Raw genomic sequence first — 18,990 nt, 5'->3', positions numbered from 1 at the left:
TTCATTGTATATGACAGGGGAGACAACTACAAAACATGAGTAACACATTTGTAAAGGACTTTCTTTTTGAAGCTGCCTTTAATCATAATTATAATAACATTAGATTAATTTATTATAAGGGTACTTCAAAAAGTAAGTTACACATTATTATGGTAGGCCAAATAACTTTTATTGAATGCTGCACCACTCCTCAGAGTGACACAGATCCATGGCATTGTTTTTCAACATAATCACCAGGTCTTTGTAATCAATAGTCAAAATGTTCCACCAATCATTCAGTTCCTCAACAACTGAAATTTGTTCCTTGGTCACTAAATGATTCGAGAACTGCTTTGTAAATGTCCTCATTGTTGGAAAATCTCTTTCCCTTCACACGTTTTTTCAGGTTGCCATAAAGATTGTCTGGCCTTTGTCATTTGTGGTCGATGTCAATGGCCTTCCTTCCTGATCAGCATCATTCATGTCTGTCCTGGCTTGGTCAAACTGTTGGCGCCATTTCTCTGCATGTAAACATGACATTGCATTTGGCCCATATACCACCAGAATTTCATGGTGAATCTATGTGCAATTTAGATGTTTTGCGCACAAGAATTGCACTGTCACACATATTTCAACCTTGGAGTATATTTCCAATTTCTGCATCATTTCACTTGCACACTGTGATGTCCTAGATATCCATACTACAGGAAACCCGGAACGTGTATTCTCTTTGGACACAGCACCATTCTTGTCATGCAGTGGTCTTGTCTTCGGATGACATGTGTAACTTGCTTTCTGAGATCCCTACATATCTGTATTGAGAATTATTCCCAGACTCTCTAATTTCAGACTGCCAATGCTGATATTCTAGTGGTAGCTATTGGTAGAGCTGAAATGGTGAAAGGAAGTTGGATTAAACGAGGAGCTGTTGTCATTGATTGTGGTATAAATGCAATTCCAGGTAAGTGAATACTCTGAGTGGAACAGCCTAGTCTACATTTTTTTAAATGCTGAAATGATATATGCCTAAAATAGAAGTAGCATTAATATTGTTATATTTATGTTATCCTAATAACTGGACTCGTATCATTCAGATCCCACAAAGAAAAACAATCAGAGACTTGTTGGTGATGTAGCTTTTGAGGAAGCTAAGCTAGTGGCTTCATACATAACTCCAGTTCCTGGAGGTGTCGGGCCAATGACTGTTGCAATGCTAATGAAAAACACTGTCCTTTCTGCACAGAAAGCTGCCAACAAAATTCTAAATGTCCAATGGAATCTAAGTATTTTGCCTCTTACATTAAAGAAACCTGTCCCAAGGTAAGTTAAACAAGTTGTAGTGTGGCATAGTATACATTATGCTTTTCACTGAGTCAGTTATATTTACAATATTATTGATATTATATTCTGTATTCTTGTGAAAGTGACATAGAGGTTGCAAGATCCCAGGAGCCAAAAGATATTAGCGACCTAGCAAGAGAAATAGGTCTGCACCCATCAGAAGTGGAGCAGTATGGCCACAAAAAGGCAAAAATAACACTAGATGTTTTAAAGCGTCTGCAGCATCAGAAAGATGGGAAATACATTGTGGTTGCTGGGTAACTACAGATTATTTTTAGACAAGTCATATTGTGATTAACATTACTAACAAAGCATTTTGAGATTTGCTGTTTCACTCTATTTCCAGTATCACTCCAACTCCTCTTGGGGAAGGAAAGAGTACGACGACAATAGGTCTTGTCCAAGCTCTTTCTGGCCATAAAAAGAAAAATGCTTTTGCCTGTGTACGGCAGCCTTCACAGGGACCAACATTTGGAATTAAAGGTTTGAAAAAAATTGTCATTTTTCTTGGTCTTGTAGCTGTGTGTAATTTTTAATAATTGTGGATAAGTCATAGGTAGTAACACAACTTTGAGCAAAGTTGTGATGAGATGTGAAATGAAATGAGGGGTTGAGCAACTTGGAGCTAAGAAACTGGTAGAGTTTGTTCATTGTGAGATACCAGAAAGTTGCAGTTCGTGGTGGGAGGAAATTACTTACAAAATATGTTTTACCTGTGCTGCATTATTGTTAGGTTCTATCAAAAGATATAAGTTCCACAGAAACACTGAATGATGTAATTTGGCAAGCCATAGAAGAAATTAGGATTGTTCAGTGCACTAGTGAGCAATTGAATCAGACACACATACTTTGTAGTTTGTCTCGCCCGTTTCACTCTCATAATCTGTCATGTCAGGGGAGACAGAAAATTTTTTGATGCGATTTTGTTTGATAACCACTAAAACTACCACCCGCAGCTCAAAGAAATTGGTTGCAGTTAGATTTTAGGTGCACGAATCTCACTGCATGATTTCTCAAGGATGTTCAATACGATTGAGACCAGGTGACGTGGCCATACAAGCACCCTCATATCTGTAGTTTGTTTCTAAAACCATGCTGATGCATTTTGGGGATGAATTGGAGGTGTATTTATCAGAAGACACAGGTTACCTGCAGGATGTCAGAGGTGAACGATCTTGCCTTGAATGGTTCTCTGTTGCAAGGATGCTGCGTCACCTCAAGTGAGTTCCAACATACACATTAACATCAGCATGTAACATGACTCATCAGTCTAGTTGACCTGTTTCTTCTTTAGCACTACAAATACTTTCACTTTTTTATTTATATCTTTGAAAAGGGGTGAGTGAATTTTAAAATTTGCGAGCTCTTTTACTGTAGCATTTGATGCTCTACAACATTCATGCATAACACTTTTCATTTGGACTAGCTGTTTTTGAGTTAGGGGTGTTGGGACAAAATCATAACTCACTTTTCCACCAAATTGGTATAATAATTTTCTTGAAGCAACAGTGTACAGCTATCAAGTATTTGAAATAATACATTGCAAATGATCAGTTGTACCAACACAACTTGCTTTGTCTACTGATTAACTGGCTTTGTACAGATATGTAAGTGTAAATCACTGATGTTCAGCTTTTCCTCCAGTGATGATGGTTTTATGGACCAAAACTGGTAGAGAAACAAAGTTGTGTTACTCATAGTATTGTTGGTGGCTTGTAACGCATTACTTCAAATTGGTAAAAATTCCCAATCTCTGACAATCGTTTGTGACTATATGGCTGAGCTGATTTTAACTCTTAAGAGGTCATTCTATGCAAAATTTTATGCTCTTTCATTCTGGTATTTTTGAAATTTTTTGTAAGAAGAATTGTTTTAAAGTTTTTTGGCCCACAAAAGCTTAGCACAAGCCAGAAATCATCATATACTCATTTAAATCTTATTTGGGATGCCTAACATAGATTAAAATTACTTCCAGCTTGTGCATATTTATTGGCCAGCAAAAGGCTACTACAAGAAACCATCTAATTCATATTCATCCATTTATTCATATGCAGGCTATTTCTAAAACAAATAAGATCATTGAAACACAAACATTCTGCTTTGCATGTAGTTACCTTTGTTGGTTCAATTGTGCAGTTCGCACTCTTTTGACGTTGATGACTCCTACATTGTCCTGCACTTTTCACCTCATGAATTGTTTCAGAATATTTTGAGTGTTCTTACATCTTACTAATGATGATCTAACAAGAGCGCACTACTACAGCTACTAATCTAGTAGTAAAACAATGTCTGAAAATGAAAGGTAATTAAGTGGGACAATATGTATTATTGTCCAACAAACACATAGCAAATTATTGTTTTATCTTGTAGAATATGATGTGATTGCCAAACAGTAGACACATGAGGGTGTAAAAGCTATTAAATTTAACTTTTAAATTTTATGTTTTAAGTTTCAACCATGCAATAAAAAACAAATATTAGTTGACTTTTGTGGAATCTTGAAAAATGATATGTCGAGTTTCCTGAAACTTTTCTATATTCAAGCCTGAAAATTTTCTATATTCAAGCACATTTTACAACGGCAAATATTCAGTTTTGTCATATTTTCATTGAGCCATTGAGTGATACTCTTATTACAAATCAGAATTTTTCGAAAAAAAAGGGGCATTTGTTGAGTTTTATTAAACGATCCTCGATTTTAGGCATAAAGTAAACATGGCTGCAGTGTGATGGCTGACATCAATCCCTCATTCCCACAAAGAAGCAGCACCCTCTCCTCAGTGCACACCTCAGTCATTTGTCTTGGAGAATGGGGAAAATTTTGAAATTTGAAGATTAAAAAGATCTTCTCTCCGTTATTATACACTATTCAGTGCAACACAGAGCAACATGCAGCTATAGAGTTACGAATTCTTCAGTCCATTTGGCATGGCTGCTCAATAATATGTCAAACTGGGAGACAAGGACCACCTTGATCAGTCCTAGGTTTCTGAGAGTGAATTGTGGTTTATTAGTCTCATAACGTACATAATCTAAATCATTTGATTCAGGTACAGGAGACATGTCAAAATTTTGGTAAAGTTTTACCATATACATACAACACCTGATTTTAACAAATGGTACCATAACAATAATACAATATAAAAATACACATACAATAAAAAACTAACAATTAATTACAACAACTGATTTTAACAAATGGTATCATAATAATAATACAATTTTGTTACACATACAATAAAAGACTAACAATTAATTACCCCTTGCTCAAATTATCATGTCATACTCTATGAATTCTTCTACTGAATAGTAGCATTTATATCACAGAATCTGCTGTAGCCTTATTTTTAGACTCTCTGGCTTCATATTAAATATATTTTTGCCCATTAGCTTGTTATATATTGTCATCACCATATACTGTGGAGTTCGAGCATATAATTTCAAATGGTGTGTGGGTAACATAAAATTATTTTTATTTCTTGTGTTGTATGTGTTTTTAAAATGATTTTCCTCAAATAATTTTTGTCTGCTGTGTACAAAGATTATAATTTCATAAATGTATATGGAGGGAACTGTTAGGATTTGCAGGTTCTGAAATAATGGGCGACAAGATTCTGTTTGTTGTGCACTACACATGTATCTTATAATTTTGTTTTGCAGTTTCAGTATTTGAGATACACTACTTGAATTTCCCCCAAAAATGACAACATACCTAATGACAGATTCAAAACAACTATGATATGCTATTTTTTGTGTACTCATGTTAGTAGAGTTTGCTAGTATTTGCATTGCAAATGCAAAGCTGCTTAGTTTTTGATAGGAACTCAATATGTGTTCTCCAGTTTAAGTTGTTATCCACATTTAGTCCTAGGAATTTGACTGTGTTAACTTCTTTCATAGAATGATTGTGATGATGTATTTTAAGATCCACACATTTCAAATGTTTGATTTTGAAATGTACCATATTGGTTTTTGTAATGTTCAGTTTCAAGCCATTTAACTGTAACCAGTTTTCTAGAGTACCCGTCGTGCTCATAATGGAGCTCTGAATTTTTTCTGCATCATCTACAATTAAAACAGAAGTGTCATCCGCAAACAGAACTGACGGGGAATTTATATTTATGGGCAAGTCATTTACATAGAATAGGAACAGGGTTGGCCCCAAAATGGAGTCTTGAGGCACACCTTGTGATACTGTACTCCATTTAGAATAATAATTCACTGCATTTGATGTGACACTTACCCTTTGCTTTCTGTTGTGCAAGTATGATGTGAGCCATTTCAGAGCTTTGTCCTTAATCCCATATTTGTTTAATTTGTAGATAAGCAAGTCATGGTTCACCAAGTCAAATGCTTTTGAAAGATCGCAGAAGATACCTGTGACTTTACTCTTCTGATCCAATGATTTGCATGTCTTCTCAATAAAGTTATTTACTGCATCCAGTGTGTTTTTTCCTTGTTGGAATCCAAATTGGTTACTTACAATAATATCATTTTTTACGATAAAATTTTTGATCTGATATGCAGCTGCTCTCTCTAACACTTTTGACAGGATTGGGAGAATAGAAATAGGGCGATAGTTTCCCATATCTTTCCTCGACCCTTTCTTGAACAGAGGTCTCACTTCGGCATATTTTAACACATCAGGAAAGCACCCCTGTTTAAAAGATTGGTTGATTATTTTAGCTAGCGGGGGTGCTATTATGTCATATACTGCTTTAATCACTTTACTTGGTGTCCCATCCCACCCAGCAGAATTTTTATTTTTTAATGACAATGTAACATTTTTCACATCCTTTATTGTGACTTTTTTAAAATCTGAGAGATACTCAGCTTCTTGGTCGAGTCCAAAGGGATTTACTTTACTCTGATATCCTGCTACATCAACTTCTGACTTTGCTACATTTATGAAGAATTCATTTAAACACTCTGATATTTGAGCTGGGTTTACAACAACATTATCATCTACTTTAATCTTAGTTATTTCATTACTACTGACTTTAACACCTACCTCTGATTTGACAACAGACCACGTTGCCTTTGTCTTACTATTATGTTGTACAATAAACTTATTGTTTGCCATTTGTTTTGCTGCCTTTACAACTTTTTTGAATATGGCTTTATAATGTTTCACATACACAGCAAAATGTTTTTGTTATATTTCAGTTCATTAAGTAGTTGCCTCTTTCTGGCACTAGAAATTTTTATACCCTGAGTTATCCATTTAATCTTCCTAGTCGTTTTGTTACATTTGGTTTTAAGTGGAAAAGTTTCATTAAATATTTCAAGAAAGCTACCAAGAAAGTTGTTAAAGTTAGTACTACTTGAGATACAGCTGTTATAAGGCCATTCAACTTCTCTTAACTTATTGCTAAATATAGTTAGGTTTTTTTTCATTGAAGTTCCTTTTCATGTGGCTTTTGTTACATGAAATTTCTTTATAGAGTTTTGGTAGTTCAATGAATAATGCGGAGTGGTCAGAGATTCCTAAATCCAAGCAAAATTTATTAACATCTTCAAACACATAATTTGTTAAAATATTATCAATACAGCTCACTGACTGTGCATTTATTCTAGTGGGTTGCATGAAGTTTGCTTTGAAGCCAAAGTTTTTTATTAAGTCATTGAATTTGGACACATCGTTGCTGTCAGCTATGATACTAATATTGAAGTCAGCAGCTATTATAATATTTTTCCTCTTTCTTTCTTAAGATTTTCAAGAAGGCACTTAAATTTCAGCAGGAAAGCTTCAATTGTAGTTTTGTTTGGTAATCTGTAAATAGAAACTACTAAGACATTTAGGTCCCTTAACTCGATACAACAGCTTTCAAATATACATTCTTCATTAAAATGATTAAAATCGTTCCTTACTTCATATTTCATGTCAGAATGAGTAAGTATGCAAGAACCTCCACGTGATTTCTCTCGTCTACAAAAACTGTTAGCTAATTCGAAATTTTCGATTTTATTAAGAATTTTAATATTACCGCATGTAAGCCAATGTTCATTGAGACAGATAACTTTAATATTTTTAAATTCTGAAAGAATAATTTGTAAGTCATCAAGTTTATGATTTTTGTTGGAAAGTCGCATTGAGACTGTTTATATTCAAGTGCATTATACGTGGACACTCTTTTTTTATTTATGGGTTCAGGCACAGGCCTACTCTTTCTTGGATACTGTTTCGGTCTCGCCGTTTTGGTTAGCAGTCAGTTCTATCACGTAATTTGAAGGTTCTTTTGGGAGGTTCAAATCCAGCTATGGGTTACACTTTATCAAATTAACCTTCAAAAATTAGCTCTCAGACCACATTCTGTTTAACTTTGATTATGCCAATTAACATTAGAAAAATAGATAACATGAAAATAACATAATAAATTCCTTAACATCATCAGATGAGTAGTTTGGTAAATCAAGCAGTATGCCATTGAAGTTGAATAAACTTAAAAAAAAATTATATAATGTTTCCCCACTTAGAGGATTATTAATCAGTGTTATTTTCGATGGTTCTTCTTGTTGATATCTGGAAAAGTTTCCTCAATCAGACAGGTAATGTTACTCTTCTGTTCCAAATTTCCAATGTTCTGTGTGAACCCAACATCATTGTTACATGATTGAAAATATCTTTAGTGAATATTTTCAAGCTTTATTTCTCCACTCACTGGATGTACTGGATTTAATAGAAAGGTAGTACTATATTCATAGTAGTAATATAAAAAGCTCTACTCTGCATATGCTAATGAAGTAAGTTTTCCTTTCTTTTGTCAAAAGTAATCTATCTTTCAAAAAATATACTGAGTGAATAATTATGAATGATTTGAGATAAAATGAAATTTGTATATACAGGGTGGTCAGGAGGAAAGGCACATGCTTTGAGATGCGATAATATTAGTGATTGTGAACAAAAAACTTCTTAGGGGCATATGCCCTATTGTGAATGGTTTCCAAGATAGAACACGTTTAATATCACTTTCGTACGTTTTTCATTAATAACTCAAAAATCGCACACTCCAATGAAAACATGTCTCAGTACACAATTAAACTAAATTAAATTTGCTACAGAAAAATGCCCTATTTATTTTTTGTCTAGGACTAACAGTTTGCACAGAGAGATCGCAAGAATGTTGAAATGTGCATACGCTGTAGCTTAGGTACTTTTGTAAGCCAGTTTGAGATAGTTTTCTGACTTGATAGACCACAACCGTCCTGTATCAAAATGTTTGTCTCAACTTCCTCTATATTACTGTGGTACATTGCAAACAATGACAATGAATAATAGAGAAAATAATAGAAATGTACATTAAACGTGTTCTATCTCAGAAACTATTCGGAATAAGGCATATGTCCACATCAAGTTGTTTTGTTCAGAATCAGCAATGCTATCGCCCGTCAAAACACATACCTTTCCTCCTGACTCACCCTGTATATCCTGTCAAATTTTATTCTTGGAGTGTGACACATTCTCAAACTCAGTGAATGACTCATTTACAAAATGGCAACATTATAAACTTGCCTCCACTTCAGTAAATTTCTGTGGGGGGCCTATGGTTGTAATGATACTTATTCATTAATAAGTATTTATTACCATGTACTTACCAATAACTTGTCTATTATAGATAAAAGGCTGCTGTGGAATATGTTTTTATCACACTACTGAGTGGTTTGTGTCATGGAACACACTGACTTAAGTTTTCAAATATTATTCAGGTGGTGCTGCAGGTGGTGGATATTCTCAAGTTATTCCCATGGAAGAATTTAATCTCCATCTGACAGGTGACATTCATGCTGTCACTGCAGCTAATAATCTCTTGGCAGCTCAATTGGATGCAAGAATGTTTCATGAAGCAACGCAGAAGGATGACTCTTTGTACATTCGGCTGGTTCCACGAGTTAAAGGATCACGTGCATTTTCAGAAATTCAGGTACAATTATAGTAATCAGCATACACATAGAAAAAAGCTTACTTTCTAAGTGTCTGTTTTTTTTTCAGTATCAATTTTTATACAACATACTCTGCAGCACCTGACACCATTAGCTATATTTACACCATGTTTAGATTTTGTGTGGCAAAATCTACATAAGTTCCATACCCATCTTCCAGGGTGACAATTATTGAACTAAAAAAAAAAAATGTAAATTTGTTACAAGCTACAATGTGCACACACTTTATTCAACATGTAAATGTCACTGCAGATATTTGGATTTAGCTTATGACGTGTTCGATACGCATCTTGCATGAACCACATTTTGTCAAAATTGTGGTCACTTTGGATAGTGGGGATGAAATAATCTTCCAAAACCTTCACGTAACATTCGGTAGTCAGTGTACCATCAAGGAATATCGCACCGATTATTCTGTGACTGGACATTGCACACCACATAGTCATCCATTGTGGCTAAAGAAACTTCTCAATTGCAAAATGTGGATTCTCAGTTCTCCAAATGTGCCAATTTTGCTTATTGACAAATCCATCCATCATTGACGATGATGTGGCGCAGATGAATAATGAAATTCTGCATGACTTGCTGAAGTGTTGGAACATTGATGATGTCAGTGAACTTCTGAATGGCTGTTTTCAGCTCAGCAATAGTTGTGGGGTTATTGCTGTACACCTTGTATTTAATATAGTTCCACAAAATGGAGTCGCATGTGTTCAGATCCAGAGAATATTGCGGCCAATTGAAACCAGTGGCCTCTGGGCAACCCAGAGCCAGAAAGCGGTCCCCAAAGTGTTCCTCCAGGACATCGAAGACACTCCTGCTTTGATGTGTCGAGCTCCATCTTGCATGAACCACATCTTGTCAAAATTATGGTCACTTTGGATAATAGGGATGAAATAATCTTCCAAAACCTTCACGTACCATTCGATAGTCAGCATACCATCAAGGAATATCTCACCGATTACTCTGTGACTGGACATTGCACACCACAAAGTCATCCATTGAGGCTAAAGAGACTTCTCGATCACAAAATGTGGATTCTCAGTCCTCCAAACGTGCCAATTTTGCTTATTGACGAACCCATCCAAATGAAAGTGGGCTTCGTCGATAAACCATGCGTGCATGCACATACTAATCCCCATCATGCCCCACAGCTAACCGTGCAGTTTGAACGTCCTAATGCAAACTGTTCAGAAGTTATGGAGAGTTTATTTCAGATAGTTCAATAATTGTCACCCTGTATTTAATATGTGGATAGCGCATGCAAAAAAATGTTATCTAATATCAGATTTCTCTGATTTTGCCATCTTGGTTGTTAAAAGAAAGAAAAAGTAATATTTTTCTTAAGTTGTCACAATCCTTGATATGATGTATTGTGTGTCTTATTTCCTGTAGTACGTACCACTGGATATTGTTGAGCTTTCTCATAACTCCTTACAATGGTAAAGTGCACAATTGTTTGTTATGTTGTTCCTCTATCTCTTCCAGTAGTCCAGCTTGGTAAGTGGCCAGTCAGTATACAAGAACATGTTGAACAACCATTTTGAGTTACTCTTCCTTAGTGTTCTTTTAATGAATCTCACTCTGGCTTTAGACTTGTCCACAACTACCTTCGATTTGGTTCCAAGTAAAATCACTCAGGCTGGATCTACCTAGGTATTTGAAATTTGTTACCAATTCAATTAGTTGCTCAGCAGTTACACCATCTTGGGTCCTTCTGTGTATTTACAGATATTGTATTATACAGAGTGATTCAGCTAAGCTGTTCACCTCAAATATTTCTGCAATCATTTAGGAATAGTAGTTCTATTTTCACACAGATTAATTGTAAAAAAATCCTCACCAAGTGACATATAATCTTTTGCTGCAGCTATATTCATTACGAGATATTGGCATCAACTTTTTGTTTCCTGCTGGAACTGTAGTAATTTCTGCTGGCGGTATCGTAGATCTCAAAAAAGGCGAAAAACCAACAGAGCGTTACTGTAATTGTAATTAATATTTATTATTAGTTGGAAAAAATATAAATTAATTAATATGCTGATTTATTTATTGCAGCTGAGAAGGCTGCAGAGACTGGGAATTTCAAAGACTGACCCCGATTCCTTAACACCCGAAGAAATAAGGAAATTTGTTCGGCTGGATATAGATCCTGAGACAGTAACGTGGACTAGAGGTTTGTAATATTTTTGCGAAATACATATTGCTTAAGATAATGTATAAAATGGTGATATATATTTTGCTGTTAATATTGCTCTCAAGATTGATTTGAAATTATGAGAAGATATTTCACCAATTCCATTATTTATAACTTGTTTTTATTGTGTTCCAGTTATTGACACAAATGACAGATTCCTGAGAAAAATTACAGTAGGTCAAGCACCAACAGAAAAGGGGCACACTCGGCAGACTGGTTTCTGCATATCTGTAGCGAGTGAAATAATGGCTATACTTGCTCTTGCCACTGATTTGGAGGATATGAAGCAAAGAATAAGTAGAATTGTTGTTGGTCTTGACAAACAAGGCAATCCTGTGACTGCTGATGATCTGGTATTGAAATTTTTGTGTGTGTTTCAGTACTCAGTTTTGTAACATACATTTGTAATTAGTCTTGTGGAATTATGCTGAGAAAAATTTATTATTTGCTGCCTGCAAACTGTATTTAAAGACAAAAAAAAGGTTACTTTCTAGGTTTTTAGTCTATTTATGGTATTTACTTTGATCATTATTTTAATAACTGGTGCAGCAAATTGTAATATTGGATGTTTTCACTGAAGAATTTGCAGAAGATAGCTTAGACAGTAGTTGTAATAAACTGACTGTGTACATCATTGTAGTACAAGTACAAATAAAATATATATCTCATAATCAATCAATATAATTTATAGTTGACTGATGTGTATAATTGTAGGGAGCAACTGGTGCGATGACAATTCTTATGAAAGATGCCATACATCCAACACTCATGCAGACACTCGAAGGAACACCTGTATTAGTTCATGCTGGCCCATTTGCTAATATTGCACATGGCTGTTCATCAGTAGTAGCTGATAAAATAGCTCTCAAGCTTGTAGGTCCTAATGGCTATGTTGTTACTGAAGCAGGCTTTGGGTCAGATATTGGTAAGGGCAGTACAAAAATATTGTTTTTATGAAATACCATAATTTGTTGACATATTAATGTGTCAGCTGAATACTTCAGGTATGGAAAAATTCTTCAACATAAAATGCAGATCGTCCAGAGATGTTCCTAATGCAGCTGTGCTAGTCACATCAGTAAGAGCTCTCAAGATGCATGGAGGAGGACCAACTGTAACCCCTGGAATACCACTTGACAAAGTTTATGTTGAGGTAAGTACTGTGGCAGTAAATTACCTTCTTACCTATGACCTTAGATTTTGACATTCTGCACTTTTGTGGAGGAAATAAAAATGATAAAAGTCCAAAAAATTATAAGTATGCAGCTTGCGTGCTAATGATTTACTACTGGTCAAAATTCAGTTTATGACAACTCACATCCTGTTTTTACAACCACTTAAAAAAGAGGAGGTCAGTGTGAATAGTATTTAGCTCAAATGAATCCCCATTCATACCATAGTTTAGTAGCAGATAGAGTTAATGTATGATTGAAAAACCCTGTAATAATTTAATGGAACATTGGACATGTGAGCTAGTTGCTGCACCCTTCCTTCTTTTGATTATAAATACTGAATCAAGTAAGTAAAAAGTATAATACTGTAAATTACTAGACCCTCCCACACATGAATAGCACATTTGGCACAAATAATATTGATTCATTGGATGTTGCAATTAAAATCTTTAGTGACTTTTGGCTAGAAAGAATTTTAGATATCAAATTTTAAAATGTATCCATATGAAGTCAAACGCTGTTATAGAATCAGTCCACTTAATTATATTATATAATATTATATGTGATATATATTTATATGGAGACATAAATTATAATTTTGAATGCCTCTCAAAAGACTGACAAGACTGAAATATATCTAATAAACCCGTGAAACCTTTAATGTGTGTACCATATAAATAAATTGTAATACACAGGTAAAATTTAGTTTCTTTTCTTTAATCGATAGTGGATTTATACAAGTTTCATTTCATTTCATCATACACATTATGTTATGTTGAAGATTTTTATTTATGTATGTACAACATTTGTACAGAAATGGATTGTGATGGAATGCCCTTGTGTGTTAAAAAATCTGCAGTAGAGACTCAGGAGGGCAGATCTTTATGAAATAGCAGTAACTAACTAAATAAAGAAAAAATATGGAGAGCTTTGATTGCAAGTGATTTCAAAAGCCTTGTTGGGAAATATTGTAGAGCCTTATTATACGTTTTTTTAGTGAATCGCTCTTCAGAATAGTATTTATAATTCATTCTAGTTTCTGTGCTACAAGTAAATCCATACTTCTCAGTTGTAGGTTTCATGGACAGTACATCACATTGTTGTTATTGGCTGGATTTTTCGGTCCTATTGTTTTACAGCTCTGTGTATAAATATATATTTCCTTCAAAAAAGGTATTGGAACAGATGATGTTCATTTTCATTTGATAATTTGATAAAGTTTGTTGGAGAGAGAGAGAGAGAGAGAGAGAGAGAGAGAGAGAGAGAGAGAGAGAGAGAGTGCAATTAATCCGTCCATCCAAACACCTCCTTTAATAATGATGACCTGGAAATGCAGCATCCATTGTTGGAAAGATTCACATCTATTTTTGGCAAAATTCAAACCTATTTTTTGTTTTGTTTTGGAAATGATTTAAGCGTACAAATTTAAGAGATTGTGAAGTTAGGTGCCTGAAGGTGAAGCCTTCAAGCTTCAAAACTGGCTATCAAAAAAATGTGGCAATTGGGGAGCTTTTTAGCTTGTTTTCTTTTGCATATTTTTGATCTTTGCTTGTTTTCTTCTTCTGTCTTTGTTTGATCTTTCAACAAATGATTTTTTTCTATTTAGAAGTAGCATCTTTTTTCCACTGGTGAAGGAGAGTGCTTCTCTGATTTAAGATTTTTGTTGATGTTATTGTTCTTTTTGCACACAATTATTTGATTACAAAATATGCAGAATATTGATTTCAAACTTTTGTGGGCATTCATAGCCATGTGGCACATCTTTGGCAACACTACAGATAGAATTGACAAGGTATTTCATGGATAAGTAAAACAAAAAAAGAAGCAATAAAAAAACTCTTTCTTCACACATTAGGCAAAAACTTTTGTTTGGTCAAAATTTGTTGATAGGTTTTACCCATCTCCCTCTCACAGGGCAGCCAGCATGCACACGTGCTCTGCATTTCTGTGAGAATAGAACTGATACATGGTCACAGGCTTCACTAATCCCTTCAGGTGTTGTGAGGGTAATAACTGAACTCCAAGATGGGTAAGTCTCTTCACTCATTTCAAGTGAAGAAAGGGAAACAATTAGCAATGAACTACACAAAGCATTTGGTAATGGTTACTATTTGGTAATGGCCACCAATTGGTGGCTGACATTGGCTATGTTGGAAATGAGGTAGTTCAGACCTGACCTGTACTTATATTTGATGCAACCACAGTTCAGAAACACCCGTCACCATCATGTCTTGAACTTCTTAACTTTATCTAGCAGACAGAGACATGCATTTCTTTGTTCTAAGGTACTGTGTGTGTATTGTGCATATTGAACTGGGGACCTAGAAATGATGGAGAGGCTTCATCCTGCCTTAGTCCTCAGTGGTTCACAACCCCACAACAGGCTATAGCAGTCCACCCACCCCACTGCCACCCCACACCAAACCCAGGGTTATTGTGCGGTTCGGCCCCCAGTGGACCCCCCCCCCCCCCCTCCCCCCCCCCCCCCTGGGAACGTCTCATACCAGATGAGTGCAATCTCAAATGTTTGCATGGTAGAGTAATTATGGTGTACGCTTACGTGGAGGCATCCTGTATATGCAGAAAATAAAGCTATTCCAAACTATGATAAAATAGTTCATCCAGATACAATTTGCTTTGAAATAGCCTTTATTAAGTAATTTCATGGTGGATGTTAGAGATTGAATAAAGTAGCATGCTGTGATGACATTTAAATTCTTTCATGTGTAAATCTCTTGAATTTTAGTAGGGCGCAACAACCACTTTTTATCCTGTGGGTAAAAACAGAGTTCTCTATACTATATGTACGAGTACAGGCCTTTGAAAAAGCATGTGTTTTATGGTAAACACTGGTCTGCTGATTTTTAAGTCAAAACAGAGCATGTAGAAGTAGGAGTAGACTGTACAGGATTTCACTAACTGCATGATCTCTCCCATCTACTTTTAAAAATGGTATGCAAATTATTTACTTCACTTTTCACAAACAAGTTTGTAGAAATAGTCATGGACTATGTTTCCAAAGCCAGTTTAGAAAATGTGAAGATTTTCAAGCCTATAAAATGTTGAAAAGCAACCTGCACCACAATGTAATGTCCCACCAAAACAGCTGTAGCTGAAGTAAAAGTGAGAAATCAATGCTTACAATGTTTTAATACAGATCTTGTAGTATTTTTGAAGAAAGTGGTATTATAAGTTAATCACTACATTTCAGGAAAATCTTGACTTGCTGAGAAAAGGTCTGCCAAATCTGCAGAAGCACATTAGTAATGGTCGTAAACATGGTGTTCCAGTTGTTGTTGCAATAAACACTTTTGCGTGAGTATTTTTGTGTGTTATATAAATTATTATTACGATTTTTTTAAATGTAGGTGTAGAATATATGTGTCTGTACTACTTCGGATTTGCTTTCCAAGTCATGTCTGCATTACGCATAAACATAAATCATACATATATGCTAAATGATATCAATATAATGGAAGGAAACATTCCACGTGGGAAAAATTATATATAAATACAAAGATGAGGTGACTTACCGAACAAAAACGCTGGCAGGTCGATAGACACACAAACAAACACAAACATACACACAAAATTCAAGCTTTCGCAACAAATTGTTGCCTCATCAGGAAAGAGGGAAGGAGAGGGGAAGACGAAAGGAAGTGGGTTTTAAAGGAGAGGGTAAGGAGTCATTCCAATCCCGGGAGCGGAAAGACTTACCTTAGGGGGAAAAAAGGACAGGTATACACTCGCACACACGCACATATCCATCCACACATACAGACACAAGCAGACAGGTAAGTCTTTCCGCTCCCGGGATTGGAATGACTCCTTACCCTCTCCTTTAAAACCCACTTCCTTTCGTCTTCCCCTCTCCTTCCCTCTTTCCTGATGAGGCAACAATTTGTTGCGAAAGCTTGAATTTTGTGTGTATGTTTGTGTTTGTTTGTGTGTCTATCGACCTGCCAGCGTTTTTGTTCGGTAAGTCACCTCATCTTTGTATTTATATATAATATATGCTAAATGTATTTTTTCATTGATTCTTTGAAAGATTTCTATTGAAATGGCGTAAAACAAGTCAATTTATGGGCCATGTAAGCACAATTTTTATGTGTGAATATGTATAGGTTATTTATAGAACAATAAATACTAATGTGCCTTAAATTTTTTTAAAAAATGAGCATACTAGTCTTCATCACTACTCATTACTTGTGAAACAAAGATGTAACAACAAAGTAAGCATATTTTTGTACTGTTCTAACTGTTTTCAAATATTAAACTGTGGAGTATAAGGATTGCCCAGAAAAAAAGATTTAGACTAGATTTAAAATTTGCTTTGCTATCTGTGAGAATTTAATGTTACTGAGCAAATTATCAAAAACTTTTCTGGACACACATTGAACTCTACATCGACAGCTATACTCCTCAAGTCACCATAAGGTGCGTGCGGAGGGTAACCTGTACTAGTACTTGTCACTTCTCCTCCATTTATTGAATGGTATATCGATATGCCAGGTGGGATTACAACCATTTGCAGCTCAGTGACACGGAAGTGCAATTAGAAAAGTAACCTATGCTCACAAGTATAGCAAGCGAAAAATGACTGTACGCCTCCGTGTGAGCCTTAATTTCTTGTATCTTATCTTCATGGTCCTTATGCATGATGTTTGTTGGCAGCACCAGAATAGTTCAGCAGTCAGCTTCAAATATTGGTTCTCTAAATTCTCTCAGTAGTGTTTCCCAAAAAGAACACTGCCATCCCTCCAGGGATTCCCATTTAAGTTCCTGAAGCATCTCTGTAACACTTAAGTTTTGTTCGAACCTACTGGTGACAAATCTAGCATCTCTCCTCTGAATTGCTTCGATGTCTTTCTTTAATTTGACCGAGTACAGATCCCTAACACTCAAGCAGTACTCAAGAGCAGGTCGCACCAGTGTCCTATATGCAGTCTCCTTTACAGGTGAACTACTCTTTCCTAAAATTCTCCCAATTTCCTAAAATTCTCCCAATAAACCAAAGTCGACCATTTGCCTTTCCTACCACAGTTTTCACATGCTCATTCCACCTCATACTGCTTTGCAATGTTACACCAAGATATTTAAATGACTTGACTGTGTCAAGCTGGACACTAGTAACACTGTATCTGAACATTACAGGTTTGTTCTTCCTACTCATCCGCACTTACATTTTTCCACATTTAGGGCAAGCTGCCATTCATTACACCAACTGGAAATTTTGCCTAAGTCATCCTGTATCTTCTTACAGTCACTCAACTTTGACACCTTACCAGATATCACAGCATCATCAGCAAACAATTGCAAACTGCTGCCTACCCTGACCACCAAATAATTTATGTATATAGAGAACAACAGCAGTCCTATCACTTTCCCCTGGGGCACTCCTGAAGGTACCCTTGTCTCTGATGAACACTCGCTATTGAGGACAACATACTGGGTTCTATTATTTAAAAAGCTCTGAGATACAGACAGATTAAGTAATGAGTAACATTTTTTTGTTTGATCTTCTCACACTTTAAGTATGGGCATTATTAGTCTTCTCAAACTGGATTATAATTCTTAAATCGTTATTGTTAAATATTTAGAATCTGGGAAGAAATGTTGCAATAATAGAGTACGTAAAGATCGGAAAGTTAAACAATAAAATGAGAAAAAGAAATACACTCCTGGAAATTGAAATAAGAACACCGTGAATTCATTGTTCCAGGAAGGGGAAACTTTATTGACACATTCCTGGGGTCAGATACATCACATGATCACACTGACAGAACCACAGGCACATAGACACAGGCAACAGAGCATGCACAATGTCGGCACTAGTACAGTGTATATCCACCTTTCGCAGCAATGCAGGCTGCTATTCTCCCATGGAGACGATTGTAGAGATGCTGGATGTAGTCCTGTGGAACGGCTTGCCATGCCATTTCCACCTGGCGCCTCAGTTGGACCAGCGTTCGTGCTGGACGTGCAGACCGCGTGAGACGACGCTTCATCCAGTCCCAAACATGCTCAATGGGGGACAGATCCGGAGGTCTTGCTGGCCAGGGTAGTTGACTTGCACCTTCTAGAGCACGTTGGGTGGCACGGGATACATGCGGACGTGCATTGTCCTGTTGGAACAGCAAGTTCCCTTGCCGGTCTAGGAATGGTAGAACGATGGGTTCGATGACGGTTTGGATGTACCGTGCACTATTCAGTGTCCCCTCGACGATCACCAGTGGTGTACGGCCAGAGTAGGAGATCGCTCCCCACACCATGATGCCGGGTGTTGGCCCTGTGTGCCTCGGTCGTATGCAGTCCTGATTGTGGCGCTCACCTGCATGGCACCAAACACGCATACGACCA

At 36.1% G+C, this 18,990-nt stretch overlaps 1 protein-coding gene across 1 annotated transcript in view; it reads left to right on the top strand.

Annotated features, from left to right (window-relative positions):
• The window catches only part of LOC124794632 (C-1-tetrahydrofolate synthase, cytoplasmic), a 148,792-nt gene that overhangs the window by 84,145 nt on the left and 45,657 nt on the right, over window positions 1-18,990 (top strand). The window contains 10 exon segments of the mRNA XM_047258139.1: window positions 829-940; window positions 1,074-1,299; window positions 1,404-1,577; window positions 1,667-1,803; window positions 9,028-9,242; window positions 11,320-11,437; window positions 11,594-11,811; window positions 12,173-12,383; window positions 12,463-12,611; window positions 15,842-15,945. Coding sequence (XP_047114095.1) covers window positions 829-940; window positions 1,074-1,299; window positions 1,404-1,577; window positions 1,667-1,803; window positions 9,028-9,242; window positions 11,320-11,437; window positions 11,594-11,811; window positions 12,173-12,383; window positions 12,463-12,611; window positions 15,842-15,945 — 1,664 coding nt within the window.

Source organism: Schistocerca piceifrons, chromosome 4, assembly GCF_021461385.2.
Source record: "Schistocerca piceifrons isolate TAMUIC-IGC-003096 chromosome 4, iqSchPice1.1, whole genome shotgun sequence".
Lineage (NCBI taxonomy): Eukaryota > Metazoa > Arthropoda > Insecta > Orthoptera > Acrididae > Schistocerca > Schistocerca piceifrons.
Note: the sequence above shows the minus strand (reverse complement) of the source record. Positions and strands in the feature narration are given on the sequence as shown.